General features: G+C 43.5%; 1 protein-coding gene across 4 annotated transcripts in view; it reads right to left on the bottom strand.

Moving 5' to 3' along the window:
* DCAF6 (DDB1 and CUL4 associated factor 6) overlaps positions 1–26,032 on the bottom strand; it is a 287,738-nt gene extending 261,706 nt beyond the window's left edge. For all 4 annotated transcript variants that reach the window (XM_073666525.1, XM_073666526.1, XM_073666527.1 and 1 more), the window contains exons 1-2: positions 25,743–26,032; positions 13,731–13,854 (exon numbers count right to left, since the gene is read on the bottom strand). In XM_073666525.1, the coding sequence (XP_073522626.1) occupies positions 13,731–13,821 (91 nt within the window). In that variant the 5' untranslated portion in view covers positions 13,822–13,854; positions 25,743–26,032. The remainder of the gene's footprint in view (positions 1–13,730; positions 13,855–25,742) is intronic.
* Between the last annotated feature and the right edge of the window lie 275 nt (positions 26,033–26,307).

Here is a 26,307-nt window from a genome sequence, read left to right as displayed (position 1 = left end):
ATTCGGCTTCCCAAAAATAGATATAGAATGCGATCCAAAAATGTAATTTGCCCGAAAATGGTACCAATAAAAAACGGCAACTCGCCCAGCAAAAAAACGAGCCTTAATATGAATGTCGACAGAAATATAGAAAAATTATAGCTCTCAAAATATAGCAATGCAAAAACTTTGTATAGCAAAACAAAGCGTTGTTTAGTGCATAATATCATCCAAACATAAAAACCGATGTAAATCTGCTATCGCTCTAATCACACTGACACGAAGAATAAAGTCGTCTAATCACTTACACTGCACAGTGAATGGCATAAAAAATAAGTAAAACCAATCCTTGACCGGCTGTTGATTTGTTCTTTCTGCCTCCCAAAGATCTCAGTAAGGCTCAACGCACATTTATCCTGCGCTCTGCGCTTACTGTGTACAGTAGAGACCAAAAGTTTGGACATACCTTCTCATTTAAAGATTTTTGTGTTTTTTCAGGATTTTGAAAATTGTACATTCACACTGAAGGCATCAAAACTACAAATTAACACATGTGGAATTATATACTTGTAAAGGACATATTGATATTCATGCTATAGCAACTCCATTTTGTCTGCTTGTTTCAAAATCATGTTATTATCACTCCTTGCATAACATACATTCTTTCCATCTTTTCTCTCGACTCCTCTTTCCCACACTAACTTTTCTCACAAGGACATTTTGTATTTTGTCAGACACTCCGCTCCTGTTATCTAACTAGCTTAGGCCAGGATTGACCTTCTAAAATTTCCATAGTGATTCAAACTAACGATGATAATATGACCATATATGTGTTTCCGTAATAATTGTACTAACATTGGTTAGCCTATAGTACTGTAGTATGGCTGCAGAGTTGATTGGCTATTGATATACTCAAAACAATATAAAATGCTAAGCAAAATAAACAGGATCAGAGATTCGTTGAATCCTCCCAATACAGAACATTGTTTCCGTTTGGTTTTCTGTGGATTGCAATCAACATAATTTGACACTCACTTGGTCAACCGTGAAGGGTTATTGTCCTCCCTCAACAGCTGGTGCCGTGACTCTAATCCCTAACCAGGGACGCCCCTCCACCTCTGGACGTCCACAAAGAGAGACTTGCTTTCAGCCTCCCCCACTGGAATTAGGACTGATCATCCCCCACAAAAAGCCACGGTAAGTGCATGACTTCTTTACTAGTGATACTGACAGTTTGGCGTGGTTTCCACGTGGTGTGTGGTTGTTTGCAGTGTCTCCGGACGTCCTGGTTGGATATAGTCAAAGGTGAAACTCTAAGGGGTGTAGTTCCATTAGGGGTCTGATATTGATAACTTTCAAAGCAGTATCACCTCGGGTTGACAAGTGAGTATTGTGTGAATCTTTCCTTCTTCAACTTCTGACAAAGATTCTTAAAAGACTGGACATTGTTAGTTCCAGTCACGGCAGGTGATCGAAGATTGGGTAGGGCACGCAAGTAGATATACAGTCATATGAAAAAGTTTGGGCACCCCTATTATTCTTAAGCTTAATGTTTTCTAAAAATTGGTGTTTTTGCAACAGCTATTTCAGTTTGATATATGTAATAACTGTTGGACACAGTAATGTTTCTGCCTTGAAATGAGGTTTATTGTACTAACAGAAAATGTGCAATCTGCATTCAAACAAAATTTGACAGGTGCATAAGTATGGGCACCCTTATCATTTTCTTGTTTTAAATACTCCTACCTACTTTTTACTGACTTACTAAAGCACTTTTCTGGGTTTTGTAACCTCATTGAGCTTTGAACTTCATAGCCAGGTGTATGCAATCATGAGAAAAGCTACTTAAAGTGGCCACTTGCAAGTTGTTCTCCTGTTTGAAGCTCCACTGAAGAGTGCCATCATGGGCTCCTCAAAACAACTGTCAAATGATCTGAAAACAAAGATTATTCAACATAGTTGTTCAGGGGAAGGATACAAAAAGCTGTCTCAGAGATTTAACCTGTCAGTTTCCACTGTGAGGAACATAGTAAGGAAATGGAAGAACACAGGGACAGTTCTTGTTAAGGCCAGAAGTGGCAGGCCAAGAAAAACTTCAGAAAGGCAGAGAAGAAGAATGGTGAGATCAGTCAAGGACAATCCTCAGACCACCTCCAGAGAGCTGCAGCATCAACTTGCTGCAGATGGTGTCACTGTGCATCGGTCAACTATACAACGCACTTTGCACAAGGAGAAGCTGTATGGGAGAGTGATGCGAAAGAAGCCGTTTCTGCAAGCACGCCACAAACAGAGTCGGCTGAGGTATGCAAAAGCACATTTGGAGAAGCCAATTTCTTTTTGGAAGAAGGTCCTATGGACTGATGAAACCAAGATTGAGTTGTTTGGTCATACAAAAAGGCGTTATGCATGGTGGCAAAAAAACACAGCATTCCAAGAAAAACACTTGCTACCCACAGTAAAATTTGGTGGAGGTTCCATCATGCTTTGGGGCTGTGTGGCCAATGCCGGCACCGGGAATCTTGTTAAAGTTGAGGGACGCATGGATTCCACTCAGTATCAGCAGATTCTTGACAATTTTCAAGAATCAGTGATAAAGTTGAAGTTACGCAGGGGATGGATCTTTCAGCAAGACAATGATCCAAAACACCGCTCCAAATCTACTCAGGCATTCATGCAGAGGAACAATTACAATGTTCTGGAATGGCCATCCCAGTCCCCAGACCTGAATATCATTGAACATCTGTGGGATCATTTGAAGAGGGCTGTCCATGCTCGGCGACCATCAAACTTAACTGAACTGGAATTGTTTTGTAAAGAGGAATGGTCAAAAATACCTTCATCCAGGATCCAGGAACTCATTAAAAGCTACAGGAAGCGACTAGAGGCTGTTATTTTTGCAAAAGGAGGATCTACTAAATATTAATGTCACTTTTCTGGTGAGGTGCCCATATTTATGCACCTGTCAAATTTTGTTTGAATACAGATTGCACATTTTCTGTTAGTACAATACACCTCATTTCAAGGCAGAAACATTACTGTGTCCAACAGTTATTACATATATCAAACTGAAATAGCTGTTGCAAAAACACCAATTTTTAGAAAACATTAAGCTTAAGATTAATAGGGGTGCCCAAACTTTTTCATATGACTGTACGTATATCGAGTGTCCGGAGCGCTGTAGAGCTGCAAAAGTGCTCCTCCTTTCATCAGCCGTCCGTACGATTCCCCCGACGGTAGGGGTGAGTTAGAAGTTAATAGCGGAACAGCTGGGAGCTCTGGCCAGACTCCGCTGTGCACAAGAATTAAGAATCTTTGTTGGTTGTGAAGCAGCAGTAGTGATTAATCAATGTTTCCGTGGAGCAGAAAGAATTTGTCTCCTCCCGCAGGAGAGTGAGAATGTGAAGAATATCATGATCAGTCGAGAAGGGTTATTGCCCTCCCTCAACATACTTAAAAAAGTGTGAAACAACTGAAAATATGTCTTATATTCTAGGTTCTTCAAAGTAGCCACCTTTTGCTTTGATGACTGCTTTGCACACTCTTGGCATTCTCTTGATGAGCTTCAAGAGGTAGTCACCGGAAATGGTTTTCACTTCACAGGTGTGCCCTGTCAGATTTAATAAGTGGGATTTCTTGCCTTATAAATGGGGTTGGGACCATCAGTTGTGTTGTGCAGAAGTCTGGTGGATACACAGCTGATAGTCCTACTGAATAGACTGAGAATTTGTATTATGGCAAGAAAAAAGCAGCTAAGTAAAGAAAAATGAGTGGCCATCATTACTTTAAGAAATGAAGGTCAGTCAGTGCGAAAAATTGGGAAAAACTTTGAATGTGTACCCAAGTGCAGTTGCAAAAAACCATCAAGTGCTACAAAGAAACTGGCTCACATGAGGACCGCCCCAGGAAAGGAAGACCAAGAGTTACCTCTGCTTCTGAGGATAAGTTTATCCGAGTCACCAGCCTCAGAAATCGCAGGTTAACAGCAGCTCAGATTAGAGACCAGGTCAATGCCACACAGAGTTCTAACAGCAGACATCTCTATAACAACTGTTAAGAGGAGACTTTGTGCAGCAGGCCTTCATGGTAAAATAGCTGCTAGGAAACCACTGCTAAGGACAGGCAACAAGCAGAAGAGACTTGTTTGGGCTAAAGAACACAAGGAATGGACATTAGACCAGTGGAAATCTGTGCTTTGGTCTGATGAGTCCAAATTTGAGATCTTTGGTTCCAACCACCGTGTCTTTGTGCGATGCAGAAAAGGTGAACGGATGGACTCTACATGCCTGGTTCCTACCGTGAAGCATTGAGGAGTAGGTGTGATTGTGTGGGAGTGCTTTGCTGGTGACACTTTGGGGATTTATTCAAAATTGAAGGCATCCAGCAAGAGACCTAATAAGAATTGCACTTTTAGGGGTTCTAGTCTTGATTTTTTTTAGATTTATTAACCAACCTAAGTTCTTTAAAGTAGTGCTGACCGCTTAACTGAACATTGCAGTGATCAGCTGAATTGCATTATAACCTACAATTAGGAAGTATTCCAGATAAGGGACAATTAACAAATCTTCTTTGCTTGAGGAGATCTTTTCCCAGGCAGGGAAAAAGCAGAAGAGCCTTCCCTCTGCCTGGGGATGAGTGTCACTGGGAGGATTTCTTTCTGTCATGGGAGGGACCTCCAAACATAAAACTTCTACCTTTCTTCCTCCAGTCATCTCATCTACCCTGATATCTACCCTACTTTGCAGTCTCTTGCCTTTTCCAAAATGTCATCCAAGACTGGGAAAAAATATATATATTCTTCTTCACACAGGATCGAGCATAACCTTGACTTAGCCTGAATATCTCCCATCCAGCATTTCAACCAGAGATCTCTATGGGCTTCATTAGAAAGTGCCACTGATCTAGCTGCCAGCCTTGTTGAATCAGCTGAAGCATCCTAAAGAAATGCAGCTATCCCCAGCACTAACTGAATTGTGGCTAAAATATTGTCCCTAGCCACCTTATTCTTCAGCTGACCTTTCAGGCGATCTAATCAAGCCATTAAAGACCTAGCAGTACATGTCGCTGAGGTGGCTAGTTTGAATGCTCCAGCCGAGGAGTCCAAAATACCTTTAAGAAAGGCATCTGCCTTATTATCAAGGGGATCCTTTGGATGCCTTTGACACAGCTAAATCTAATTTTGGGGTCTTATCCCAGGATGTTGAAAAAGCCTTATCAAAAGGACACTTCCTCTTAAACTAAGTAGGAATGGAACCTCTCTTCTCTGTTTTTTTTCCATTCCCTCCTTGCCAGAGCCTGGTTTCTTCCACTAACAGGGAAAGATTGACACTTCCTCTGTTCTAGGCCATCAAATATAATATCCTGGACTTAGTTGTGGTTCAAAAATACCCATCATGGACTTAACCACTTTTATCAGTTTATCTCTATCCTCTACAGCAGTGATGTCAAATTTAAACACACAGAGGGCCAAAATGAAAAACTTAGACAAAGTCACGAGCCAACCAGTATTCAGTAGAATAGGCCCCATAGTCCTCCATACAGAATAGTAGACCCCCCCATAGTCCTCCATACAGAATAATAGGCCCCACACAGTGCTCCATACAGTATAATGGCCTCACACAAGAGGGGGGAGGGGATTTTGGTGTTGCGGGCCAGGTAGAACGATGCCGCGGGCCAGATTTGGCTCCACAGGAAATCCTGTTCGATACAGGATTGACAAAGTCTCTTCTGCCAAAAACAAGGTAACCCTTCTTTACAGAGTGCACATTACCTGTACTTAGACTTCGTTATACACTTCCTAGCTTCTCCCTGACATTAACTGACAAGAGCAGCCCCATTATAAAGTGAACTTTAACGAAGATCACTTAACATTCGGAAGCTATCAATGGTACCGGATTCAGAGGAGGGGATTATATCGTCCAACAGATCTCCTTTGGAGGCCACGGATTCATCCATTATATCAAGGTCCACTTTACTGGAGTTGAGGCTCTGCCGACTGGTCCTGCTGTCATTTCTGGCGCCACTTTTTTCCACGGGTGCGACTACTTCTGCTGCAATGCCACCGACACTCCACATACTCCTGGTGAGGCTCCTGCTGCTGCGGTTGCTGTGTCTGCTCCATTACCACTGGAGGGACTGCCAGAGCAAAGAACTCACTCTGCTGGCAGTCTAACTGCATCTTAAATATAGGGACCTGCCAGGTACAGTCTTGTCCCTCTGCTGGTGCCTCTTCTATACCCACCCATGAAATGAAAAAAAACATCTCCTGGTCAAATGTTACAGTCACACTCTTGGCGTGCGCAGCCCAGGAAATGTGGAAGTCTGCCAACCACACAGCATGGCGCCGCTGCCCACACACTGCCGTGCTTCCAGGAACCCTGTACTGGCCGTAGCAGGGACAAGGCCGCTGCTTGAATAAACCGGCCAGGCCTGGGTAAGTCTTTCCTTCATCCAGTGTCGCCGAATCCAAATGAAGGTTCCCCAGTCAGGAACAGGAATCCAAATGATGCGTGGGAGAGGCACCAGCCTTTTACCCTGTAGGTTTCCTGTTCTTGAAAGGCGAATCCCCTCTCTCCATGGTGCGGTTACGTGTAAAATGACTTGCGGTGCATGTTTCAAATTTGAAATCAGCTGAAATGTACCATACCCATGTGCCCTTTACCTGAGGGCAATTTTGATTTAGGGCTCGCTCACACGAGAGTATAACTTGGATGAGTGCGATGCGGTTTTATCGGTTAGCATTCAGACATATCATGAGGCAGTGCAGATCTGCGCTTTTTCTACAGATCAAATCTGTCTGTGGGGGAAAAAAAACAAACAAACCCAGCATCAAGCGAGTGGCTCATCATCCTAACCTGATCAGAGTTTGAGTTGTGTTGAAAGTGTGTTTATTTTAGCACTGTTAAACACAGTTGTTATTTTCTGTGTGTTTTTATTTTTGATTGCTGGGTTAGTAGTGGGGGAATGAATGTCTGATTCACACCTCTCCATTACAAAAGTCAGGGCTTGATGGCAGCTATGATTTTTGATAAATCACAGCTGTTATCCACCCCAAATCCACCAGGGCAATCGGGAAGAGGCAAGGCAAAGTGCCAGAATTCTAATTTGATGCGCCAATTCTAGAGCGGCTGCGGGCTTGTATTTTTAGGCTAGGAAGCGCCCAATAACCAGGGACCTTCCCAGCCCAATAAGTCCACAGCTGTCTGCTTTACCTTTGCTAGCCATCCAAAAGAGAGTGGAGCCCACGTAATCTTTTTAAAATTATTTATTTAAATAGGTTACATAAAGCTAAAACACCCGTTAGTGCCACATCAAAGGCACTAAAGGGTGCAAGTTTATGATATCAAGGGGGCTTGTGACATTAGATATCTAGAGGACATTTAGCTATTCTACCTATCTCTTTATATAAGATTATTTTATTCGTTTTGGAAAGTTTTAAATTACTTAGAGAATTAAAGTATGTAAAAGATGACATTAAAAAACACATTACTTATAGATGTCATACAGATGCTAGATGAGAAGAAAGAATAAAAAAAAAAATAAAATAAAAAAATCACATGGCACTCACATGACATAAGTTCAAGCATATGGATTCTACTTATCAAATTTTTCAGGAGCAACGTCCGATTGAATTTTATACGCTAACGTGAGCAAGCCCTTACTGTTAGAATAAATACTATAAGCACTCCCGAAAAAAGGGCACGGCAGAGCGCACATTCGCTCTGCCATCACCATTGCAGTTTATGCCCTGACGGGGACACAGAATGTTATGTGAAAGCACCTTTAGGGCACCAATGCAAGACATATGTGAAACCATAAAACTTTTTTGGAAAAAAAGGGTAAACTGATCAAATTGTTTAGTGGTGAAAGATTTTTATGTTTGAAAAAATAGTGACTATTCTGAATAAAAGAGTTCATGAAAAAAATACATAATTACAGGTGTAACAACTGTGGGGGTGGGGGAGTTGAATTGGTCTTGAATAGTTTACCTAAGATATTGGTAGTGCATTTTGTGGGGCAGACATTGTTTACTTTCACACACTGGTGGGCAATTGAATTGCTCAGGCAATTGTTTACTTCAACACATCACTAATTTCATTTAATTGTACTAATCCTAACTGCCATTCTCAGGTGAGGAGACTAAGACCAAGACATTTTGGATTAAACCCCCAAAAATAAATGGGTTTCAAATCCTTCTATACATGCTTTATTTCAATAAAAACACAGTAAAAACTAATGGCAACATTTTTTGCTGCGTTTTTGACACTTACTCATTGCTTTCTATGGATGAAAAAAATGCTGCTAAAACGCTGAAATAAGTGACATGCTGCAGTTTTCAAAAAAAGCATTTCCAATTCAGTCAGAAAAAAACACAATGTGTATGAGATTTCTGAAATCCCATAGCTTTTGCTTGTACTGTAAAATTCAGCTTTTAATTTGCATAAAAAACGCAGCAAAAACACAAATGTGAACATAGCCATAATTTGTATTTCTTACTATACATTGCTTCTGGAAATGACATCAGGACAAAAACTGTGCATCTAGAGCAGTGGCACACAAGCCTTAGGGTATGTGCACACGGTGTCTAAGAGACTAGCGTACCTGACAAGTTTTTGAAGTAGAAGACATGTTAGAATAACGCCAACAATTTTTTTTGGTTTGTTTGTTTTTAAATACATTCTATACATAAAATAGTGATGGCTTCCTAGTAGAAACACATAGAAGAATGGACTGGTCACTTCTTTTAGCCACTTCACAGCTTTCAAAGCAGTTAAAAGAAGTGACAAAAGAACCAAATATATGCCTCGTGAGCAGTTTTGACACTGCTGCGCATTATGTTTATTCTGTTTGACATTAAAGGAAATCTGTCCCCCCTGGCACTTATCTGACCTCTAATATGGGCATACAAGTGATAAAAATGTAAAAACTATACATACCTGTATGCCTCATATTAGAGGTCTTGTTGCTGTGAAATGTCTTTTTATTCCTACAAGTTTCTGATGTGTTCCAGTCCCAAGGACTGGAAGAAATCCCCGTCTCCTGTGGTAATTATAATGTTTCCCCCATCCAATGGACGTCACAGTGCCCTGTGCTGTGCAGTTGCAAAAGCCAAGTCCAGGCATTGTGATGTGCAGGGGAGGGGGGAAACATTATAATTCACACAGTAGGCAAGATTTCTTCCAGTCCTCGGGCCTGCAAGCATCAGAAACTTGTAGGAATAAAAAGACATTTCACAGCAACAAGACCTCTAATATGAGGCATACAGGCATGCATAGATTTACATTTCTATCACCTGTATGCCCATATTAGAGGTCATATAAGTGCCAGGGGGGGGACAGATTCCCTTTAAAGACATCACATACTGAAAATGATCACGGGTGCATTTCCAGTACATAATGCGTAGCGCTAAACGACCAATGACCGACAACATGTTTGCCGCCCGGGCATTATATGTGCACTGAACGATTTTTAATAGATTTTTCAGTGCGCTTAGGGTGCCACTGTTCTCAGCAGCACAGTTCCTGTTACAAAAAAAGATGCCAACGATGACATTAGGCAAATCACAAAGTCATTTCACCCAACGAACGAACACTCTTTTGATATAATCTCGCAGTGTAAACAGGCTTCCGTTCATTTGACAAAAGAATGAAAGTATGTTTAGACAGCAAGATTATCGTACAAGAGGTTCATAGTAATGCTCATTCACGATAATCGTGCAGTGTAAATGCATCTCTATAGTCACTCTCCAAAATCTTAAAGTCTTCTCAGATGAGTGAAGGATCTTATAGACACAAAGCGTATATTAACCCCTTCATGACCGGAGCATTTTCCATTTTTGCTCCCCTTGTTCCCAGAGCCATAGCGTTTTAAATTTTTTAGGCAATATGGCCATGTGGGGGCTTATTTTTTGCGGGATGAGTTGTACTTTTCAACGCCATTACTAGTTTTACCATATCATGTACGGGAAAACGGGAAAAAAATTCCAAGTGCGGTGAAATTGCAAAAGAATGCAATTCCACAGTTTTTTTTTTTTTTTTTTCCCCCATTCACTGGATGCTAAAACTGACCTGCCATTGTTATTCTCCAGGTCATTCCGAGTTCGTAGACACCAAACATGTATAGGATCTTTTTTATTTAAGTGGTGAAAAAAAAAAAAAAAAAATTAGCTAAAAATAAAAGATAAAAAAATATGGCACCATATTCCGAGACCTGTAGCGTCTCCATTTTTCGGGATCTAGAGCCGGGTGAGGGCTTATTTTTTGCGCGCCGAGCTGACGTTTTTATTGATACTATATTGGGGTAGATACGATGTTTTGATCGCCCGCTATTGCATTTTATTTCAATGTTGCGTCGATCAAAAAAACATAATTCTGGCTTTTGGAATTTTTTTTCTCGTTACGCTGTTTACCAATCGGATTAATTATTTCTTTATATTGATAGATCGGGCGATTCTGAAAGCGGAGATAACAAATATGTGTATATTATTTTATTTTGAATGAGGCAAAAGGGGGGTGATTTAAACTTTTTTTTTTACACTTTTTGCTTGCTTCTATAGTCTCCATAGAAGACTAGAAGCAGCAACTGTCTGATTGCCTCTGCTACATAGAGGTGATGAACAGATCACCTCTATGTAGCAGAAATGCTCCTGTGCTATGAGCGCCGACCACTAGGTGGCGCTCATTGCGATCTTTACATGACAACCACTGGGGTCTGCTGCAGACCCAGGGTTGTCATGCCCACCCATCAGTGACCCGCGATCATGTGACGGGGTCACCGATGGGAGGGGTTAGTAACACGCTTCCGGAACGGAGCTGTTAAATGTCGCTGTCAGAGATTGACAACGCCATTTAACTGGTTAACAGCCGCGGGTGGAACGTGATTCCACCCGCGGCTGTTGAGGGCACGTCAGCTGTAAGAATCAGCTGACATGTGCGTGGTTCAGTGCGGGCTTACCGCCGGAGCCCTCACTGAACCAGGGGTTATGGCCTGGGGCGTACTAATACGTCCCAGGCCAGAAAGGGGTTAAAGGGGTTGTTCGGTCAAATCCGATAATTCTTCAGTCACTCTGTATGACTGCTGACTTATGAATCACCCCAGCACACACAATGAGGGCTGCGGAGTTTTGCCGGTTTCAGACCCAGGACCGGAGGGTATGTATGAGTTATACATACTCCCGGTCAGTGGGCGCAGCCTCGGCCTCCATACACTTGTATTGAGTGACGCTGCAACCTCTAGAGGAGAACGCCCACTGGCCGGCCGGGTCACTAGACAGAGCTTGGCCTCACTCAATACAAGTGTATGGAGAGCAAGGCTGCGCCCACTGGCCGGGAGTATGTATAACACATACATACCCTCCGGTCCTAGGTCTGAAATCGCTGAATGCCCGCAATGTATAGTGCGTGCAATGTGGGGATTCATAAGTTCGCAGTCACACAGTGACTGCTGAATTATCGGTTTTGATCGGACAACCCTTTAAAGACTATGATTTTAGCGTGGGATTTTCACTGAGCTCATACAGTGGGGAAAAAAAAGTATTTAGTCAGCCACCAATTGTGCAAGTTCTCCCACTTAAAAATATGAGAGAGCCTTGTAATTGACATCATAGGTAGACCTCAACTATGAGAGACAAAATGAGAAAACAAATCCTGAAAATCACAGACTGATTTGAAAGAATTTTTTTTCAAATTTTGGTGGAAAATAAGTATTTGGTCAATTACAAAAGTTCATCTCAATACTTTGTTATATATCCTTTGCTGGCAATGACAGAGGTCAAACGTTTTCTGTAAGACTTCACAAGGTTGGCACACATTGTTGCTGGTATGTTGGCCCATTCCTCCATGCAGATCTCCTCTTTTAGCAATGATGTTTTGGGGCTGTCGCTGGGCAACACGGACTTTCAACTCCCTCCAAAAGGTTTTCTATAGAGTTTAAATCTAGGCCACTCCAGGACCTTAAAATGCTTCTTACGAAGCCATTCCTTCGTTGCCCTGGCGGGATCTTTGTCATGCTGAAAGACCCAGCCATGTTTCATCTTCAATGCCCTTGCTGATGGAAGGAGGTTTGCACTCAAAATCTCACGATACATGGCCCCATTAATTTTTCCATGTACACGGATCAGTCATCCTGGTCCCTTGGCAGAGAAACAGCCCCAAAGCATGAAGTTATCACCACCATGCTTCACAGTAGGTATGGTGTTCTTTGGATGCAACTCAGCATTCTTTCTACTACAAACACAATGAGTTGTGTTTCTACCAAACAGTTCTACTTTGGTTTCATCTGACCATATGACATTCTCCCAATACTCTTCTGGATCATCCAAATGCTCTCTAGCAAACTTCAGATGGGCCAGAACATGTAATGGCTTAAGCAGGGGACACGTCTGGCACTGCAGGATCTCAGTCCCTGGCGACTTAGTGTGTTTCTGATGGTAGCCTGTGTAACGTTGGTCCCAGCTGTCTGCAGGTCATTCACTAGGTCCCCCCGTGTGGTTCTGGGATTTTTGCTCACAGTGCTTGAGATCATTTGGACCCCACAGGGTGAGCTCTTGTGTGGAGCCCCAGATCGAGGGGGATTAACAGTGGTCTTGTATGTCTTCCATTTTCTAATTATTTCTCCCACAGTTGATTTCTTCACACCAAGTTGCTTGCCTATTGCAGATTCAGTCTTCCCAGTCTGGTGCAGGGCTACAATTTTGTTTCTGGTGTCCTTCGACAGCTCTTTGGTCTTCACCGTAGTGGAGTTTGGAGTGTGACTGTTTGAGGTTGCGGACAGGTGTCTTTTATACTGATAACAAGTTCAAACAGGTGCCAGTACTACAGGTAATGAGTGGAGGACAGAGGAGCCTCTTAAAGAAGAAGTTACAGGTCTGTGAAAGCCAGAAATCTTGCTTGTTTGTAATTGACCAAATACTTCTTTTCCAACAAAATTTAAAAAAAATGTTTTTTCCAATACAATGTGATTTTCAGGATTTGTTTTCTCATTTTGTCTCTCATAGTTGAGGTCTACCTATGATGTCAATTACAGGCCTCTCATCTTTTTAAGTGGGAGAACTTGCGCAATTGGTGGCTGACTAGATACTTTTTTTCCCCACTGTATATGTGTGATGGTCAAATGTCAGCATACAGTGGGGTAGAGAAAGCTTTTGGGTACAGTAATGTATAAAGGGTGAAATTCAGCATTCAGTAGTTCAGCCACTTTTACATTATGCAATTTATCTGTATTTTTTACACCTGGACAAGGAATGAATTGAGTATAGCATAAATATGTATTCCAATTTACATACATATTTTCCTCCTAGTTTTGGGCTAAAAAGTACAATTTGGGAAATACTGAGTAAATCTGTATATGAAAATGACCCTAAAGAGGTTGTCTCAACAAAACAGCATCTGACTATTTGGCCTTGGTGCCCCGCATCTAAGGACCAGAGCTGTGGCTGATGCTTTGGCAGACCTTGTGAGTTTATGACAATCATTTGAATACCTGGCAAAAATTGAAATGTACAGCCAGAAGCAACTTTCCTGAGGATTAGAGAAGATGGATTCAAGTTGATCTTCATTAGAAGATAAGGGTTCTTTTACCTACCTCAGGTATATGATTACAGGGTTAGTTATTTGTACATTATTAAACACTGGTAAGAAAGATCGGAATAGATGTAAGAAATTGTAAAAAAATTACAATACATATAACTGCATTTCAGCTTACAATTGTACTATATAACACTATTGTCTACTGCGAGTGCAACATATTTTACTTACCCAAATAATTGATTCGAAGAGCTGTAGGTTCATGCAATCCAAGAGTACGTTTTCTTACATCCCACAGAAGGTTATCGCAACAACGGGACATTGTCCAAGTCCTGCCACACAATAATACTTCCACCTATATATAAAAAAAATAATAATAATAATTATTACTGTAAATAGTCACTATGATGTTAAAATATTAAACCATGCACGTAAAAATATAACAAAAACTTGACTATTTAATAGAGATGAGAGAGCGTGCTCGGGTGTTATCAGAGTCGCTCCGGCGTGCTCAAATAATACTCTGTGGAGTCCCAGCAGCCGCATGCGTCACAGCCATTACACAGCCTCAACACATGCGGGGATTGCCTAACAAACAGGCAATCACCATATGGATCCACTGTAATTCTTTAGTTTTAAGCAATTTTATCCTGTCGCCTCCTCTCCTCAGAGGCGGAACATGATCAATAATTTGAAACTTTAAGTTCTTTTCACCATGACCACAATGTATGAAATGTTTTGGGACTGGTAGATCAAGTTTTTTTCTTCCTAATGGTATATCTATGATGGTTTAATCTGGTTTTTAGATCCCATGTGGTGTCCCCCACATACAGGCTCGGACTGGTCTGTCGGGAAATCGGTGAATCCCCGGTGGGCCCCACTACAGGGCCAGCACTGACAAGAGATGGAAGGTTCCTCCCCCTCCTACACTAGCAAGGCAATGCACTGCTCAGCTAATCCCCATCCATAGCTACACACTCCCTTGTTCTTCTGCTTCGCTCCCACTAGGTTTCTGAGTCAGACTGAGACCTGTACAGAAGAGGTGACACTGACACTAACACCTCTCATGCACAGGTGTCAGCCTGACTCCAACACCTAATATGAGCACAGCAGGGGAAAGAGGGACTGTGCAGCTATAGATGGGGATTAGCTGAGCAATGCATAGCTAATGACTGTGCTAATTGACACCTCTCTTGCAGGAGATGTCAGTCTGACCAGCTTCAAGCGCCCCTCCCCCACCCAGCACAATGAGGTCTTGTGGCTGGGGGGAGGTTACCAGTGCAGTCTGCCCTCTTGCACCTTAGCATTGGGGCTTTGCGAGGCTGTGCTGCAATTGGTGCTGCCTCTTTACCCAGCATGCAGCAACTGACGAATCTTCTCCCTCTACTGCTGCTAATGCAATCAATCATCAATAAGACTCCTGTGAGAGCAGAAGTCTGTGTGTGGAAGCAGCTTACACATAGAATAATAATAATATTTGATAATGTAATAGAATAGTAGATCTATATGTATCAATTTTGGTGGAAGGCGACTTGTCTATATACTGTATGCTATACATGGACAGAGGAACTTAGCTGTAGATACTATGTATGGGGGATGGGGACTTGGCTGTATATGCTATACGTGGAGGAGGGGAACTAAGCTTTATATACTATGTATGGGGGATGGGGATTTGGCTATATGTGGTAGGTGGGGGGCAGTTTTATCCTCTATAAACTGATTTTATGGGAGCAGCTTTATTGTAAATGTATATGTAGTATATTTAATATGTGGATAGGAGGAAGACTACTTTATAGATCACAGAGAGATCATATGTGTTGAGGAGAAGCCTTTCTGTAAATGCTATGAATGGTGTGAGAGGTGCACTATTGGTAGATAATCTTGTGGGGTGAAGGGTCTCATTCACACATCTGTTTTTACATGTTAGGCCAATTTCACACATCCATGTTTCCACGTGTACCGGAGACACTTACACACGCAGGCCCATTCAAATGAACGGGTCTGCGCACATGTCAGTGTGTTTCCATAGACCCTATGTCTGTGGGCATAACACGCTGACATGTCAGTATTTTTCAAGCTGCATGGGCCGCAAAACATCCCACACTTATGACACACGCTATGATATCCGTGTGTCATCAGAGTGACACGTACCGGTGCCTGGTACAGTTAGTGTGGTTCCCAAGCACCGGGGGCTGAAGGCATCAGTTGTCATTGTCCACTGCTAACGCTGAGATCAGCGCGAGCAAGGGACAACGTGACAGTTTTATTCTGCCCTCGCTGTGTCCAGCAAGTGTAAAAATAAGAATAAAATAAAAAACACTTATACTCACATGTCCGATATACAATCCCACGCTGTAATCCATCTGACCAACAATCCTGCATAAGCATGATCGGTGGCTTGACGCGACCGCAAACACTGAGCAGAGGAAAATGACTGGCAGCAGCAAGTGGGCCCCTGACCTGCGCTGAGCTCAGTAAGCGGTGTCCTGTCACTGGGTGAGATTAGCGCAGTTCAAAGGCCCGCTCGCTGGAGCGAGTCAGTCAGTCAGTCATTCTCCTCTGCTCCTCAGCATATGCGGTCTCTTCAAGCCACCGCAGACGCTGATGCAGAATTGTCGGATAGGTGATTATAAGTGTTTGTTATTTTATTCTTATTTTTATACTTGCTGGGCACAGCGGGGGCAGAATACAGCTCTCAACATTGTCCCCAGCTGGTGCGGATCTCAGCGCAAGCAGGGGACAATGATGACAGATGCCTTCAGCATCCGGTGCTTGGGACAGCGCTAACTGTACCGCTGATTCCCAGGTGCCGGTACGTGTGATCCCGATGCGAAACACGGGCGGCACAGGGTTGCCACACAGGTAGACATGGATATCTCCGGTAATAGTTTTTCCAGTACCGGAAATATCAGGAAGAGTGAAAGAGGCTTTACATCCATATTGTTGACAAACAAAATATCCACCCTTTATATATAGTATATATAGATTGCGTTGGTGGATAGAGGGGGGGGGGTTGCGGTGGCGGAGGAGGGGATTGCGGCGGAGTAGGAGCGGGCACGGTCAGCAGGAGCTGCGGTTCAGCGCTCCTCCGTGCCCGCAGCTAAAGGGAAATGAATATTCCCTCTTCTCCACGTCCATCGTTCCAGCGTGGAGAGGAGTGAGTGTGCCGGCAGCAGCAGCTCACAGCAGTGTCTGAGAGCGTGCGCAGTGCCTCAGATGCTGCCATGAGCTGCTGCAGACAGGACGAGTGCTGGAGCAGAGGTGAGGAAGGAAGGTGAGTATAAGTGTTTATTTTTTTAACTGTGCTGTGATGGGGCCATGTATACTAGGATTAGGGGATGAGGGGGGCACACATATCAGGATTGGAGGGAGGGGTGAGGAGGCCACGCATACCAGGATTGAGGGGGGGGGGGTGAGGCGGCCACGCATACCAGGATTGAGGAGGAGGGGGGGGGGGGGATGAGGCGGCCACGCATACCAGGATTGAGGGGGGGGGGGGTTTAAGCGGCCATGAATACCAGAATTGAGGGGGGGGGGTGAGGCGGCCATGCATACCAGGATTAGGTGGATGAGGGGGGCCATGCATACCAGGATTGGGGGATGAGGGGGCAAAACTTACCAGAATGGGGAAATTTACCAGTAGCTGCTGCATTTTCCACCCTAGGCTTATACTCGAGTCAATAGATTTTCCCATTTTTTTTGTGGTAAAATTAGGTACCTCGGCTTATACTCGGGTCAGCTTATACTAGAGTATATACAGTAGATAAAATTCTGATCCATCCCTTTAATGAAAATCAGCTTGGTTTTCTTTTTTTAATTTACCAGAAAACTACAGATGTTTGAATGAGGCTTAAGGATCTGTTCAAATGTAGCAGATATTTTGTGGAGAATTTCAATAGAAAATCAGAGCAAATTAGCCAGAATCCGCAAGAAAATCCACAACAGCAAATTTGCATTGCATGATTTTGGTGCAGATCTTTCTGGTAATTCACTGTGGAAAACAGCAGGGTGTAAAATAAAAAGAAATAAGCTTGCTCGGAGTTGTAATCTCCTCTCTAAATGCATACTGCAGTGCTACAATGACACTGATGATTTAATTACACGACCTGTGCCTGCACTGACACTTGCCGGGAGTTGCAGTCTCACCGCATACTGCAGTGCTATTATGACGCAGTGATGGTTTAGTTACACGACTGGTGCCTGCACGGTCACTTGCTGGTGCTTTCCCCTCAGATACCACAGTCAGTCTTGGCCTTGGCACCTTGATATACACTGCTAAAAAAAAAAAAAAAAAAAAAAAAAAATAATAGGGAACACTTAAACAGAATACAACTCCAAGTAAATCAAACTTCTGTGAAATCAAACTGTCCACTTAGGAAGGAACACTGATTGACAATCAATTTCACATGCTGTTGTTCAAATGGAATAGACAATAGATGGAAATTATTGGCAATTATCAAGACACACTCAATAAAGGAGTGGTTCTGCAGGTGGGGACCACAGACCACATCTCAGTATCAATGCTTTCTGGCTGATGTTTTGGTCACTTGAATGTCGGTTGTGCTTTCACACTCGTGGTAGCATGAGACGGACTCTACAACCCACAGAAGTTGCTCAGGTAGTGCAGCTCATCCAGGATGGCACATCAATGCGAGCTGTGGCAAGAAGGTTTGCTGTGTCTGTCAGCGTAGTGTCCAGAGGCTGGAGGCGCTACCAGGAGACAGGCCAGTACACCAGGAGACATGGAGGGGGCCGTAGGAGGGCAACAACCCAGCAGCAGGACCTCTACCTCCGCCTTTGTGCAAGGAGGAATAGGAGGAGCACTGCCAGAGCCCTGCAAAATGACCTCCAACAGGCCACAAATGTGCATGTGTCTGCACAAACGGTTAGAAACCAACTCCATGAGGGTGGTATGAGGGCCCGATGTCCACAGATGGGGATTGTGCTCACAGCCCAACACCGTGCAGGACGCTTTGCATTTGCCACAGAACACCAGGATTGGCAAAGTCGCCACTGGCGCCCTGTGCTCTTCACAGATGAAAGCAGGTTCACACTGAGCACATGTGACAGATGTGACAGAGTCTGGAGACGCCGTGGAGAGCGATCTGCTGCCTGCAACATCCTTCAGCATGACCGGTTTGGCAGTAATGGTGTGGGGTGGCATTTCTTTGGAGGGCCTCACAGCCCTCCATTTGCTCGCCCGAGGTAGCCTGACTGCCATTAGGTACCAAGATGAGATCCTCAGACCCCTTGTGAGACCATATGCTGGTGCGGTTGGCCCTGTGTTCCTCCTAATGCAGGACTATGCCAGACCTCACGTGGCTGGAGTGTGTCAGCAGTTCCTGCAAGATGAAGGCATTGAGGCTGTGGACTGGCCCGCCCGTTCTCCAGACCTGAATCCGATTGAGCACATCTGGGATATCATGTCTCGCTCCATCCACCAACGTCACGTTGCACCACAGACTGTCCAGGAGTTGGCGGATGCTTTAGTCCAGGTCTGGGAGGAGATCCCACAGAAGACCATAAGCAACCTCATCAGGAGTATGCCCAGGCGTTGTAGGGAGGTCATACAGGCACGTGGAGGCAACACACAATACTGAGCCTCATTTTGACTTGTTTTAAGGACATTACATCAAAGTTGGATCAGCCTGTAGTGTGTTTTTTCCACTTTAATTTTGAGGGTGACTCCAAATCCAGGCCTCCATTGGTTAATAAATTTGATTTTCATTGATGATTTTTGTGTGATTTTGTTGTCAGCACATTCAACTTTGTACAGAACAAAGTATTCAATGAGAAGATTTCATTCATTAAGATCTAGGATGTGTTATTTGAGTGTTCCCTTTATTTTTTTGAGCAGTGTAATAAACATATGATGAATTCACGTGCATCAAAATAATGGTTATGGATTCACTATTTTTTTTTCCCCCATCCTCCCGTTTCTCCCTAAAAAAATGTAACAAGAGTAAATCTTTACATTCCATGTGCCACAAATGTGGTTCTAACATACTATAACATCAAGGTGATGGTGCAGATACTGACATTATGTTCACAGCATCGCCATCAGGAGAAGGATGGTGGTGATAAACAGCTGCACTCCTGCTGTACCTGCTGAGGTCGGAGGAAATTCTGATCCAGGCAGACCCTCTTGTAGACGAGGTTACCAGCCTCAGTGACATTACCAGGACTGGCATCACTATACAGGTAGCAGGAGACCAAAGAAAAAGCTTTGGCCTGTCCCTTGACAATGCATTTTCAACATGATTTACTCCCCAAAAGTGGTGAAAATACAACACAAATGTCAGCCAGTCCCTGACTGTAGGACATTTCTTGTGGTGGCGCATGCAAGCTGAAAAAGGTGTCAAATTCATTAGGAGGCGCACGTTGTTTTACACACTGTATTGTATGTTATACAAGTGCATGAGGGTGGAGTATGAAGCGGTAAAATGTCTACTAGAGTAGCAGTAGGGTGGGCCCTCTGGAATCAATTCACCTTGTGGGTCCTAGGCCTCCAGTCCGACCCTGCCCACATACCACAGGTTACATGGACATTGCAATGATTACACTATGTATTCATTATCACATGTTAGATAGTGATTAATAAAAAAAAAAAAATGGCATTTGTAGTAGAATGTGAGAATTGGTTACGGGTACTGCATCCGAATTGATTGTAATTACAGTGGATCCACAGGTTAAATACTCTACGCCCTAATGGGCAATGGGCTGAATGTGGAATTTATGATTAACTTGGCAAATTAGAAATTATGTCTTATCCTCCTTTCCTTTATGATCCCTACTCATCATTTCCTATTTTAGGCTTCTTTTTTTGATAATGTAACTTATATGATTTTAATTATTGTTTTTTTCTCCTTTTTTCTAGCTCACTTGCAACAATGAATATTCTATTGAAATGTGACTCATCCCCTTTCTTATTGCATAAAACGTTGAAAAACATAATAAAAAGAACTATATAAAATTGAGAAAAAAAAATGTTTTTATTAAAAAAAAAATGTAGCCATGGTCATCCATTGTACAGTGCATATGGGACATTGTGAAAACGGAAAAGGAAGTTTAGGAACCGCACTCATCAGCCTTTTATCCATAGTTGATTCGGGTTGAGTCCCTAACAGGATTCATAAACTCCCCTATATTCAATTGTGTTAAAGCAAAACCCCCAATTAGCTGGGGTTGGTATGCCTAAGATTTGCTGGATCTGGCTAATAAATCAGACATGTGGTTTAACTAATTATAGTGCGATATCAAAAAAAAAAATTTCCATACTCCAGGTTATTGTTCCCTTTTATAAAACATTGCAATGTAAATGCGCTATTATTCTCATTGGATGAGTGTCTGATTTTGAGATTTTCATGTCATTATGCACATGCCAGAGATGTAAAATTACTTAGTGGTCATCGCCATATTAAAGAATACAGTCTAAGAATGTGCCGGTGAGTGAGTGGATTTTTTCTCTTTTGTCTGATATATGCATATGCAGATAAGTGCTTTGGGAATGACCTTACAAAAAATGGTTTTCGGGTGACTTCTTATCTCAGAGCGCCTGTGTTTACAGTGGCTTCCTAATTAGATTACTGACATGAGCTTATCGAAGTGTTAGATGACGAAATAGGAGCTTCATATGATATGCATGATGGGGAGAGTCCAAACTAAAAACACCTGTCACATGATAGTCAATTCACATTTTTAGTAGTCTGTATGGAATATGGATATGATGTATTCACTATACTGCACTTTACTGATGAGATTATATAAAATAGTAATGATTGTATTTATTCGGACACTGGAAATGAACTACTACTAAGCACTTTATTATCTGTATTGATGTATAATGGATGAACCTATAAAAACATTGTTTTATCACTTGAACACTGCTTGAGAAAGGTTCTCAACAGAACTGAAATGTTGCTGGGCCCCAATGGGCTATTAAATCACAGTTTTTCCTAAATTCTTGATTGGGTGCTGCTTTCATTTTTTTGAGCTATCTGGAGGTTTGGTAATTGCCTGAAAGATTGTGCACCCATATTGACTTTGCATTGCCTGGTAGTGCTACTTCTTTTTTTATTTTTCTAGATACAGTTTATGAAAAAGTTTGGGCACCCCCATTAATCTTAAGCTTAATGTTTTATAAAAATTGGTGTTTTTGCAACAGCTATTTCAGTTTGATATATCCTTCCTTTTTGTATCCTTCCCCTGAACAACTATGTTGAATAATCTTTGTTTTCAGATCATTTGACAGTTGTTTTGAGGAGCCCATGATGCCACTCTTCAGAGGAGATTCAAACAGGAGAACAACTTGCAAGTGGCCACTTTAAGTAGCTTTTCTCATGATTGCATACACCTGGCTATGAAGTTCAAAGCTCAATGAGGTTACAAAACCAAAAAAAGTGCTTTAGTAAGTCAGTAAAAAGTAGGTAGGAGTATTTAAAACAAGAAAATGATAAGGGTGCCCATACTTATGCACCTGTCAAATTTTGTTTGAATGCAGATTGCACATTTTCTGTTAGTACAATAAACCTCATTTCAAGGCAGAAACATTACGGTGTCCAACAGTTATTACATATATCAAACTGAAATAGCTGTTGCAAAAACACCAATTTTTATAAAATATTAAGCTTAAGATTACTAGGGGAGCCCAAACTTTTTCATATAACTGTATATAGATAGACAGAAATAGGTCGGTGAGCTATAAAATCACTACTTTGCATGTGCAGTTTTCTGCACTTGTATTTTGCTAATAAATAAATAAAAAAAATTGAAGTGGGGTCCCCCTTTTTTTATTAATCAGCTGAAGGAAAGCAGACAGCTGGTCTTAATAGTCTGGGAAGGGTAAATATTAATAGCCTGGTTAGCTCCATGTTTATCAGCTCACACCTGTCTGCACAGCCTTCACTGGTTAATACAAAAGGGGGAACCCCCCCCAAAGAAATGACTTGGGGTCCCCCCTATTTTTAATAAACAGCAAAGGCTAAACAGACAGCTGTGGGTTGATATTAATAGGCTGGGAAGGGGCCACAGATAATGGCCCCTTTCCAGACTAAAAACACCATCCCTCAGCCGCCCCAGAAATGGCACATCCATTAGATGAATTTTCCCATGCTGCAAGCGCTTATGGCTCCTTCCCAGCCTATTAATATCAGCACACAGCTATCTGCTTAGCCTTTACTGGTACGGGGGACCACGTCATTTTTTTGAGGGGTCCCCCATGTTTTATAACCAGTAAAGGCTATGCAGACAGCTGTGAGATGATATTAATAGCCTGGGAAACTCCATGTTTATTGCCCCCTTCCCAGACTGAGGATCTGTGATTATGGGTAATAAATCACCTAGGTAGGTTAACGATGCTACTATTTTTTTTTATTCGTTACATCCATGGTCCTACAGCAACTCCGGGTAGATGGTCAAAATACAATGCCCTCAATCCACAAAGATCCCAACCCGGGTCAGGTAGTTCCACTTTCCCCATACCAGGTGATACCCTTTGTCTCCCAACTTTTGGTTGGCCCACAGCTTTCGTATCTCCCGCCGATTTAGTCTGCAGTCACAGCCCATGCTCATCCAGACGACGGATATCCCAACCGTAGCACGTGTATCCAGCAGCAGGCGGCAACTGACCTCCAACCTCCTTAGTCCATCCATACACGGGCACCAGGAGTCCTCGCCCCTCAACGTCACCGCACCAATTCCTCACTAAACATGTGGCTTATTGTCTACCTCTCCTGGGATCATCCCTCTGGTTCGGCTACGATACGAATATCCCACCCCTTTAAACATTTGCTGCAGTTAACTCAAAATGATGAATGTCCCAGAAGCCCAGTCTCCAGCGTTGTGTATTAGGGATGCCCCCTGAATAGATTAACAAAGACACACATGCCCCCACCAAATGCAAAACAGAAATGCTAATGTAGGCCGTATGTATACCTGAGATTCAGCCCGCAAGTCTTCCTCTGCTTACTGACACTGAATGGAAACACTGATTCCGGAAGCTGAACACTTTTCAGGAGTGATTTGTGCACCTTTAAACTGACGAGCTATCGCAGCATTTAGCAAGCGAGCAGATGGACAAAAGCCCCTCTGCTCTTGGATCGGAGAACCGGCGGGTTCATCGCGGGGTCACGTTCGTTGCAATGGTGTCCCGATGTAGTCATGATGACATCCGGGTCACCAGCAAGTTTGTTTGATCATGCGCAGTGCATGATCAGACTAGCTTGTGTCTGCAGCACTGACAGGTCATACGGTATTGCAGTGATCCTGCACTGCTATACCTTATAACTGATCAGACTGCAGAAAGTGAAAATCCCATAGTGGGACTAAGTAAAAAAAAGGAACAATGTGGGATGTTTTGTGGCACGTGCAGCGTGAAAAAAAATGGACACGTCAATGTGTTTTGCCCACGGACACATGGTCCGTGGAAACATACTGACATGTGCACAGACCCATTCATTTGAATGGGTCTAAGTGTGTATGTGACTCCGGTACGCGTGGAAACTGTCACCACATGTATCGGACACACTGACGTTTGAAAGACCAGGAGTTCAGGAATTGTGTATGCCGTGCCGCGTGTGGTAAAATTGATAAGGCAGCTTTATTCTTCGGGTCAGTACGATTACAGCGATAATATATTTATATCATTTAGGTTTTGGCGATTTAACACATTAAAAACTATTTTATAGGAAAACAAAAATATTTTTGCATCGCTTTATTCTGAGAACTATAACGTTTTGCTTTTTCGCCGACTTTTTCAGCGGTACCATTCTTATTTACATTCGTCTTTTTAATCGCGTTTTATTCTACTTTTTGTTTTTACTCTGTCCCACTATGGGACTGTGATCAGCACACTCTGATCACAGTTATAAGGCAGAGCAATGCACGAGCACTGCTATGACTTATTACTGTCAGTGCTGCATTGGGACATCGGGTCACCATTGCAACGATCGTGACCCCACGACTTTACGTGGGGGCGCAGATCCAAAAGCAGAGGGGGCTTTCTCCCTCTGCTCGCCTGCTAAACACTGCAATCGCTATCACGATCACCCATGAAGTATATATACCACCATCGGTCGGGAAGTACTTCCAGACTATGACATACATATACTGCAAATGTCGGGAAGGGGTTAAAACATGATAGATAAAAATATTAGCCTTGCTCAAAAGCATAAAAAGACTCAAAAAACAACAATAAAAATTCAACTAGCGCGACTCACTACAGTCTACAGTAAATGCTTTCTAAATTAACCCCTTAAAGCAGGGGTGGGGAACCTCAAGCCTGTGGGCCGTTCATGGCCCTAGATAACTTGTATCCGACCCCAGGGCAGATTCCCGGGGACCGCAGTTCTTGGGCTGGTAGCTGCGTTTTGATGGTCACCGGCCTTTTAATTTCTTCTTGCTCTGTGAGCATGCACACGTTGTGTTCACTACTGAACCCTGAGGCGCGTGCAATGAAAGATTACGTCCTGACATCAGTGCCAGCATCAGGACGTACTTTGAGGGCGGCGTTAGAGCACGAAGGATAATATAAATATCCAAATGACCCTTTGCAGAAATAAGGTTTTCCATATCCAATTATGGCGATACCAAACATGCATATACACTGATCATAAAATGTTAGGGATATTTGGCTTTCAGGTGAAATTTATGGAAAACGCAAGTTCACGCTACAGTGATATTTTATCATCATGAAAGTAGGATGGTTGTCTACGGGTGCAGGGTCCTGGAGGGGACCACATACCCCAACATACACTTTGCGCCAATGCAGATGGCACATGACCAGTGCAGCCAATCAGTGGCCACAGCAGTCACAAGCTACACTCCTGACATCATGGGTCCCATCACTTCCCCATGATGCCAGCTACTTGGCATGTGGCTGCTGTGGTGACCTGCCATCTGCAATCACTGGCAGTAAGTATAAGGCAGATGCCCCCAGATCTCTGGATGACTGGACAGCATTGATGAGGGCACAGGGCAATCTGGGAGGGATCCGCTGGACACAGCAGTGGAACAGAGCCATGGCAGCCATGGGCATAGGCCCTCAGATCCACGTGCATCCAGGACATGAACACAGCGGTGGCAGGAGAGCTCGGCACCGGTGTCACCAGTAAGAGCTGACAGTTTGGAGAACTTCCTTCCCAGGAGTGCAGGGCTATGGCAGTCAGTGAGCACTGCAGGGCAGGCTGGCAGTGCCAACCAGCTAATGTTACAGCATAACACAGCATCCCAGCGGCCACGTCTTACCTGACAGCCTCGTCACCTCTGCAGTCACCGGGGCTTCCTGAGAGGACGCCGAGCCCGAGCTCCTGTCAGGCGGCTCCAGCACTCGGGAAAAGCCTCGGTAGCCGAAAACTTCTCCGGCAGAGGGGACCCTCACTGCAGGCTCCTGGGGGGGCATGTGACAGGCGGGACGCCGGCCATGAATACCAGTCCGTGCCAAATACTGGACCAAGCAGGGGCCAGAAATAGAACAGCACCTAGGATGGAAATGGAAGCGCTCGTGTCCTACGTCACTGTGACGTAAGAGGTGGGCGGAGTCCAGGAGCTCGGAACTGCGCGCGACGACAGGGGGAATAGCCGCCTCCTTCCTGCAGCTGTCAGAGCTTCGCACTCTAGTAATCCGGCCCCGGGTAGCTCAGTGAGGAGAGCCGGCTCTCTAGTGGTCCGGCCCCGGGCAAATCAGTGAGGAGAGCCGGCACTCTGGTGATCAGCCCCGGGCAGCTTAGTGAGGAGAGCCGGCTCTCTAGTGATCAGCTCAGTGAGGAGAGCCGGCTCTCTAGTGGTCCGGCCCCGGGCAGCTCAGTGAGGA

Source organism: Phyllobates terribilis, unplaced genomic scaffold (assembly GCF_046119375.1).
Source record: "Phyllobates terribilis strain yellow unplaced genomic scaffold, ASM4611937v1 Scaffold_2__4_contigs__length_985480577, whole genome shotgun sequence".
Lineage (NCBI taxonomy): Eukaryota > Metazoa > Chordata > Amphibia > Anura > Dendrobatidae > Phyllobates > Phyllobates terribilis.
Note: the sequence above shows the minus strand (reverse complement) of the source record. Positions and strands in the feature narration are given on the sequence as shown.